General features: G+C 49.8%; 2 protein-coding genes across 3 annotated transcripts in view; both read right to left on the reverse strand.

Annotated features, from left to right (window-relative positions):
* Positions 1 to 1,092, reverse strand: part of LOC105308770 (small nuclear ribonucleoprotein-associated protein N-like) — a 4,373-nt gene extending 3,281 nt beyond the window's left edge. The window contains exon 1 of the mRNA XM_011384775.2: positions 988 to 1,092. Within this exon, the coding sequence (XP_011383077.2) occupies positions 988 to 1,092 (105 nt within the window). The remainder of the gene's footprint in view (positions 1 to 987) is intronic.
* Positions 1,093 to 3,549: 2,457 nt separating this feature from the next.
* The window catches only part of LOC105308771 (SNRPN upstream reading frame protein-like), a 37,002-nt gene continuing 31,745 nt past the window's right edge, over positions 3,550 to 8,806 (reverse strand). Inside the window, exons 2-4 of one of the 2 annotated variants that reach the window (XM_023525773.1) lie at positions 7,875 to 7,970; positions 5,127 to 5,273; positions 3,550 to 4,221 (exon numbers count right to left, since the gene is read on the reverse strand). In XM_023525773.1, the coding sequence (XP_023381541.1) occupies positions 5,171 to 5,273; positions 7,875 to 7,970 (199 nt within the window). In that variant the 3' untranslated portion in view covers positions 3,550 to 4,221; positions 5,127 to 5,170. Of the gene's footprint in view, positions 4,222 to 4,358; positions 4,391 to 5,126; positions 5,274 to 7,874; positions 7,971 to 8,806 lie in introns of those variants that run through there. The other variant, XM_023525774.1, reaches the window with a different exon arrangement.

Raw genomic sequence — 8,806 nt, forward strand, 5'->3', positions numbered from 1 at the left:
CATCCCGTCCACTCCCGAATCTCACTCCACGGGGACGTACACTGTCCATTCCCACACGCACGTCTTCCCGTCCGCACTTAGGGGGCGTCCTCTGCCCTCGACCTCGGCATTTTGACAAACCTACGTTTCCCTGTCTGAATGGACCCCGAGTCAGCTCGAACTCTGGCCTCTCGGCGGAACCAAGAGCGTCAGTGACCCTCTCCTGCGACCCGGTGCCCCTCAAGATGACGCGAGGCACCTTCTCCTCGCCAAGAGCCGCACGTCTCGCCACGTCCCTGCTGGACACGTCCCGTGCTGGAGGGGGACATGCGACCACCGGATGCTCACACGGACATGCGGGCAGCGCGCTTTATAACCGTGCTATCAACTCCCCGACGCACCTGCAACGTGCTTCTATTAAGTATGGCGAACAAATCTAACCCAAATTGGCAAACCAGCAATTAAAGAATAAAACCCATCCCAACTGCATTACTTTTGACTGAGAATTCGGCCTTATGCATAAAAGCAGCCCAGTATCGTAAATGCAGTCTGACGTAATTATACTTTTAACACTGCAAACGTTTCCAATAAGGCTGTTCGCCACTGTTTAACAGCAAATTTGCAAACGGCAAAGTAAACTGGTTCAGTAAACACTGGCTCATCTCTTTCGAGACAGGAAAACGAAATCATTTACGGCAACGCCAAGTGATCAAAGAACGTTTGGGAACTTTTTCCACGTGGAACTGACGTGGATCTGGACACCACGGGGCATCAAGAGAAACGCCCCAGGAAGTGCGCTCATGCAGATGGCGGTTTCCCTGTCTCCACCCGAACTCGATGTCCAGTAAGGACGTGTTCATGACAACCTGGAGGCTGTGGATTATTTAACAAACTCCGCAAAGTATCTCCGACCTTCGTTCCTCACGTGCAAACTGGCAGCGTGCTCTGTGCAGGACGCCTGAGAAATCACTGTCCCCTCGACACGGTGGCCGCCCAACCCACACTCACACTGAACCTCACGCCCATACACTTGCCTCCTCTCCCGTCTGCCCGACGTGTCCCCAAGGAGACAAAGGTGACGGCAGGGATGTCGCCGTGTCCGGCATCCCACATCCGTACGTGAGTTAACGTGTTACGTGAAACGGACTGTGGAAAGATCTATTCAGAACGTCAGACGGAACACTCGCCCCGCGAGTGCAGTTTATGACCCAAACTCACATCACACGAGCAGACGTGAGGCCCGTGATGCAGATGCTCTGACTCCTGACAGGCTTCTCTGCAAGCAGAGCCCGAGTCCGGGAACGCTTGGTGTGTGTGTGTGAATCCTCTGCAATTCTGACGTTTGTATCATTCTCTCTACTAAGGTTCAGGGTCTCCATCGGTCTGCGCTGGCGAAGTAAACTTAGCGGTGGCCTGAACTAGGGTGTGGACAAGGAACGTGTGCAAATGGCACAGGGATCTCATGTGGATAATGGAATGTTCTAAAAGTCCCTTGTGTCAGTGGCAAAATTTTCTAAATTTATGAAAAAACTGACGTACTCCGGTGAATTTTATGGTATGTAAAATGTACATCGATAAAACTTTCTATAAAGTAAAAGGTCAGGACCTTGCGATAACGTACAAAGGTTGTCACGTCACTTTTTTATGTTGCCAAAGGTGCAAAAAAATAAAACGAAACAGCCAACCTTCCGACAAGACGCCACCTCTGGAGCACGCGCCCCCAGCAGATGACAGAGACGCGCGCCAGACAATGAGCCACAGGACCACGACGACCAGAAGACAGCGCCAGATGCGGCTTTTCTAGATTTAAAGGAAAAAGGGCAACCACGAGGCTTCTCGGGGAAGGACCGATTTCATGGGGACCCGCACCAAGCGTGCATTGTTTTGCACGCTTGCGGGCAAGGCTTTCACCTTCCGATGCCCCGAGGCTGCGGGCAGGGCCCCCCACCTGGCCTGTCAGTGAACACCCACCACCAGCCCCAGTCCGTGGGGCTGAGCCACAGGGCACGACAAGCTGAAACGAGGCTTCTTTGTACGATGGAGCAGAGAGGGGAGGCCGCTCGGAGGCCTGTCGGCCACCGTCCAACCTGAGCTGCAAACCCCTCCCACCCCACCTGCAGCCGCTGCCCACTGATCAGGCACAAACATGGGTCCGGGACAGGAGTCGTGGACTGGAGACCTGGAGGACGTGGACGTGGACGTGGACGTGGACAGTCACGCACATAGTAACCCACGTAAACGGAGCCAAGGCTCGCTACTCAGCTCAGGGCGGGTAAAACAGGCTCTCCTCGATGAGACGGGCCTAAAATCTAAACAGGTATCTCTCATCCCTAAACCTAACACCATAGTCACGAAACCCTCGCCAGAAAGAAGAAGATAACGCTTTGTAGAATGACCAACTTTCTCCACGGCAAAGGAGAGCCAAATGCGTCGTGGAGAAGCACATGGCTGCACTCGACGCATTCGCTGTCACGGTAGATGCTGTCGCATCGCAGGGCGCACGGCTCCCGAACGACCCCGCGCCCCTCACTCAAACACCCTGGGAGCCCTCACAGATGTTCTCGAGCTTTTGGAAAGTGTGGACTTTGAAATGATTAGGCTGCATGAAAATTTAAGTCAAAACGTCACGTGGTCAGACTTGGCTCAGTCACACACACCAGAGGAGATGCCAAGGGACAATGAACTCATTAGTGCTCAAAGCCAGTAAGGTAACAGGCCCTTCGACAAAAAATGTGCAAAAAAAGTTTAACGAGTAACAGGAGAGAAAACATAAATGGAAAATATTCATCCACAAATAATGCCATTTGAAACTACAGAAACTTTTCAGGCCTTTTTGTCAAAAATAATCATTATAAAGACACCACAGGGGGTGCACAGAGGAACTGACCCCCAGTAACTCCTGATGAACTCCACGCTGCCCACGACGCTGGCAGACAGCATTGCCACGCGACGCGTGAGTCATACGGCATTTACGCCCTACAGCCCACAGCTGGACCCTGACCCTAACTCAAGGTACCAAATGCATCTTTAAATGTTAGAATATCAGCAGCAGCGCAAACTAGGAAAAACACCCAGCCCATGAGAAAAGGAAATCACGTGTGGACGACCCTTTGTTCGTGATACATAATCGCGAGGACTACGTGCTAAGATGAGGAACGTGACTGGCACGTGTTTAAGTGAATCAACAGGAAATAAATTAGCTCGAAAGAGTCCGACCACCCACGTTCTCAGAACGAAAGCAAACGGGCAAAATAAAATTTAACCCCGTGCCGCGGTTGAAGCACGGGCACGGCAAGCTTTGGACTGACTTTCCCACTTTCCCCGGCAGTTACTCACACGGCTTCAGGTTCTGATATGGAAAAGAAGAATCGATCGTCGAACCGCCCCCGAAGCGGCCCACCCCACGCGTCCTGCATCCTGGCCCACCTGACCGCCGCAGAAGCCCACGCCCCCTGGGCTGCGGTGCTCCCCCCACACGTGCCCACCCCCCATCGCCTCCCACCAGCCCCGCCCGCTGTCACCCTTGGGTGTGGTGTTCCAGAGACAGAGGCCGGCCAATGCCTCCTCCTCAAAGAAACTATTTTAGCCTGTGCCTGCCACGCCGTCACTGCTGCTGCTCGACCCACCGTCACGGGGCCATTACAGCCACAGACCTCGTGCAGACACACGGACACGGCTGTGCCCATAAAACTCTACGGACGAAGCTGCCGGCAGCCAGCGGGTCTGGCCCCTTGCCACGTCTGCTCTGAGACGATGCTGGTGACTCGTGCTATTTAGATAAACTCGCCCTGGAGACTAGAAAATCCTACTATCAGAAAATCAGATGGCCTTTCTTGCAGACCACAATGCGTGGCTTAAATATTATACTTAGGAACGTTCGAGAGCGTGGGAACTGCACTGAGGAGCCAAAAATTCCTGTTAAAGCGCCAACTGTGCAGGCTTACTCGTTTAAGAGACCTTCTTCTGGGAATGGGGCCCTGATCAGACGTCACTGAATTCAAGTCCTCTCACAATCACTGAGGAATGCTGGGTAAAGAATCAGGCAGGGAGGATTTGTCTCAAATGTTCACCTTTGCTTCGAAACTCAAAATGGTGGACCTAAACTAAACGGGCCTACTGAGTTTCAGTTGATGGGTAATATTTCAAACAGAAAGAAAGTCTAGAAGAAAACTCACCTATAAATCCCCTTCTCTTGGTTTCTAAAAGGTATATACGAAACCCTTGGGATTGAGGTCATGCAATCTTAAAATTAAAAGAAGTCACAAAGGAAAAACAAAGTAGCAAGTCAAATCAAATTCTGAATAGCTTTCTTTCCCCCTAAAAATGTAAGCAATCAACATAAAAACACAGACTGCAAATAAATCTACGTCACATTGAAAAATCATGGATAATAACTTTATTACATTGTCAGCTGATTCAAATACATTAATGAAAACAAAAAAGTGAGAAAAAGACAAAACAAAAAAGGAATAAATAATTAGTAAATAAGCATGGGAAAATATTTAGCTTCTTATTTGCTAATGAATGTGATGTATATTTATAACTCGGTAAGAACAGATGATATATAATTAAAATAATCAATGCAAGTCAAAGTGTATGTCCCTGGCACTCTGTTTTTTCAAGGCAATGAAGGCTGATTAATACTACTTTGTAATACAATTTAGAAAATGTATCTTAGGTTCATATTCCTTGATTCAATTTATTTGCACATCTGCATGAAAGGATCCTGTTTTATGCAAAGCAATTCGCTGATGCTTTATTCAAATTCCCAGCAGAAAAAACGAAGTCTCTCACAAAAGGGAATTATAAAACATTCATTAGCAGAATATTCAGCACCACTGAGAATGAAGTTTCTTTTTCATAGAACGTTAGGTTGAAAAGCAACAGAAATCAAACATGGAAAGAGCCCCCTACACTGCACTGCGACGAAATGAGACTGATACAGGAACGCGACAAACGCGCCAGTGAAAAGCACTCGGTCCTGCGTTCACTTCCTTCAACTTCCTGCCATGTGCTTATCCTGTGAAGCTTTTAAGGGAAAAAAGTGATCCCAGGAACGTTTCCCAAATGATTAAGTTAAGCGGCCTGCAGACCCCTACTCTGTGACGGGTTCTCCGCCCCTGGCTCAGCATGGCGCCGGCTCTAACCTGTTTTGCACTCGGAAGCGGCTACCTGGACGTCCAGGATGGCCTCAGCCACCCCTCGGGGTCTCGGCCAGGAAGGCCTGCCTCAGCTCCGCCTGGAAGTCCACCACGGGCTCCTGCTGCTGGGACCGCCTCGGGTACAGCGGACACCTGCGACCAGAGCACAGCACAGCCGGTGAGAACACGCGCCCGCGTCGACGGCCGTGCAGGAGAAAGCTCAGGGACAGACTTAGCCAAAGGAAGAAACACCATTTTTTGCTGCTTCTTGAACGCCTAGTGCAGTGCCCTCGAGTTGAGCCTGAAATCCAACTGAAGACTAAGCCGAGCCTGAGAAAACGAGCAGCAGGACGCAGAGCGTTCACACTACACGCTGCAAAGCATGAACGTAGGGAGGTATCTGAAGGGATGCGTGAAACGGGTCCAGAAGACTCCAGCCCCGAAGAGCAGAGCCGATTTGGCGGCTGGCTGCTGGAGGCCACCGGCAATTCCGAGTGTCCGTCAGGGGGCTTCCATGGCACCTGCGGCCGGCCGCGTGCTGTCTGGCTCGATGCTGCACAGCACGGAGGCCGCCACTAGACACCGCGAGCTGGACAGACCCTTCGCCCAGGCACAGGACCCTCCCGCAGCCCATTCCTCAACCACGACCTCTAAGCTGCCTCAAGGGCGTTTGGGAGACTGGGCGGGGGGAACGATAATTTTTAAAACTCTGAGGTTACAGAGGACTAGAGGAAAAATGAGCGTTACCGCGAAAAGTAAAATTAACAGAGAGTGAAAGGGCGAATCGTGCACGTTATTTACCTCTGCTTTGTCGTTTTGGGGGGGATACTGATCCTGACGGCCACCCTTTACTGGTCCTCACGACCCCTCGGGGATGCTGGATCCTGGGACCCATGGTTTGGGAAAAGGGCGACTGTGGCTGTCGTTAACGTGGACGCTCGGATAACTAAGAGGCACCCAGCCCTGGGAGAGCCCGGCCGTGCGGTTGTCACATGGGCTTAGGGTGCAGCAAAAGGCCTGCCCCGCGTCCCCATGACCGCCCGGGTGCAGGGGAGGTGACACCAGTGCACCACCTGCCCGACCGACGAGCCTCCTGAGACCCTTCCGCCCCACAGGGCGCTGCCTAGACAGCACCCACGCTGCGTGCAGCAGGGGTCAGAGGCCAGGAACACAGCCTCCTCCTTTAAAAGCAACAGCAGTTCCGGCCACGGAAGCGATCCCCGGGGAAGGCTTAACCAGGACCCTTCGGGGAGAGGCTGGTCCACCTGAGGCTGCGGAGGTGAAAGGCTCCGGCGACAGTCAGCTGTGCGCGCGCCTCACCCCAGGGACTGACCTCGCCTCCACCACGATGCCGCCTCAGCGTATTTCCAGGGGCACTTTTTAAAGACACTGAAGTTACAAAAGACTAGCAGGAAAATAAGAGGTTACCCTATATACAGGCAAATTACTATAAAGGACTATCTATAATATTCATAAAACATTCCTTTTGAAAGTAATTTCCCAAAATGAAAATGTAATAAAGGAAAAAATAAACTTGGAAGTGTAAATAAGAACAAGGAAAACGGAGAGACCTTTCGCCTCACCAGTAACTGAAAATGTGCAAATAAATTTGTAATTTTTCATAAAAAATGAGCTAACAAAATAACACACTAACTGCTATCCACTTTTTAAAATTTTTTAAAAAGCTTTAAGATCTGAAGAAGTGAAAAAAATACAAATACTAATATTAATTTTTAGGTTGACTGTTCTTATCCTCATTGTTTGTAACGGCTATGAAATGCAAAAAAACCCTAAATATCCATCAGGAAGTTAATTATATCCTTATACTACCCACATTCTACAAAGTATAAAATGAGGATTTTTCATCGACGTGAAAAAATCTCCAAGGCACAGTTACACAATAAAATCGTGTATGTGAACAGGTCGCAAAATGCCTCTGCCCACCCCGTGTGCACACGTACACACGTGCACACGTGCACATACACGCGCAGAGGAAAAGGTCTGAAAAGAAATTAGAGCTCAAACTACATGACGGTTATCTCTAGGGGTGGAGAAGGAAGCAGATACTCACTTTTACCTGTAAATTATGTTTTAGAAAGAGACTATATTCATGTATTATTAATACTTATAATTTGGAAAAATAACCTAATAATACAGTTTTAAATAGAAAACACTGGTACCCAGTTGACAACGTCAAGACCGGTGGTGATGGCCAAAGGCTAAGCGTTCGATGTGCACTCAACGTGCAGCAGGTCACTGAAATGTTCACATATTTTTAATTAAAGTCTCCCTTCTGAAATCTCATTGTGGAAGTGCACGTCCAGGTGTATATAGCCTAAGGAAGGAGGTAAAAATGTACACATGCAAGTTTTAACCAGATAAAAGCACTACCCCAAAATAACAATCTGAGTATTGCGGAGCAAGCAGGAATATATAACTGAACATTCTTTCACTGCAGGAACGTACCAGTGTTAAAGCAGAAGTAACTAAATGTAAATATGCTGAAGGACACAGAATTTTACGAAGACAAAACCCGCCTGCTCTGGTGCGGATAAAAGGAAACACACGGCCGCGACTCTGGCAGAAGCGGAGCTGACTTAGGGCACCCCGGTTTGAGCGACAGAATTGTTTCCGGCTACTTCTCCCGCACCTTGGTGCCCCTTCCGTTAGTCCACCCCGCTCCGGCCCCCGGGGTGCACGCCGGCTGTCGCAGGGAGCAGGGTCCGCCCCGCCCCGCCCCAGCGCAGGACTCACTCGTGGCTGCTCAGCGACGCCGTCCTCCTCCGCTTCACCTGGACGCCCACCTCTGGCACGTGCTGCTCCGTGGTCCGTCGCAGGTGTAGGCGGTCCCTGAAGCCCAAGAGGGAATCGAATGAATTCATCGGTTTGTGAAACGGCCATTTTCTTAAAGCCAAGTGTAATATGATGGAGTTTTTTAAGTGCTTATAATCTAATTAAAACAAGGGACAGTGGTCTACGTTGACTATATCTCAATAAAACTGGAGAAAAATCAATGAAATTTTGGTCTGTATCTTCCCATAGTCGGGTTCTATCCCAAAACCATCTTTTCCCCTTTAGAAGGCCCTGAACATCAGAAAACCTGGGGGGAAATGTCAGAAAATGAAGCAAAAATGAAATAACATATTTCCACTTACAGACACACGTAAAGGTATAAATCCATGTGCTCACAGATATATTTCTATAGAGACATACTACTCATACCTAAGTACCCCTGAAAAGACAGAAATGTTGATTATAAAAAAAAAAAAGACTTGAAAAAGTGTTCGAATGGGTCTTTTCGAACAGTGGAACGAAGCTTCACGTGTAAACGACAGAACACGCAGGCAGCGAACTCCCGGGCAGCGGCTGCTTCCTCGGGAAGATGCTCAGGCCGCGAGCAGAGCGCGCAGCTCCCACGGGTCGGGCTGCAGAGCCGCTGACGAGATGGCTGCCCGGGGGCCTGGGCGTGGGGCCTGCCCCTCGGGTCCCCCACCTGAGAAACTACAGGGACCACTCATTAAACGGAAATGAAAACTTCGATCAGAAAGGACGCCAAGAAAGGCATTTACAGAAGTCGCGAAGGGTAACGTTTCAAAGGCAGAACCCAAACACACATCCCAAAAGCGAATTCCCTGAACCCAGCTGTTTTCAAATTCACGTGAGACTGTGCAAAGTCTCGCGGGCCA

The sequence above is a fragment of the Pteropus vampyrus genome, unplaced genomic scaffold (assembly GCF_000151845.1).
Source record: "Pteropus vampyrus isolate Shadow unplaced genomic scaffold, Pvam_2.0 Scaffold622, whole genome shotgun sequence".
Taxonomy (NCBI): Eukaryota; Metazoa; Chordata; class Mammalia; order Chiroptera; family Pteropodidae; genus Pteropus; species Pteropus vampyrus.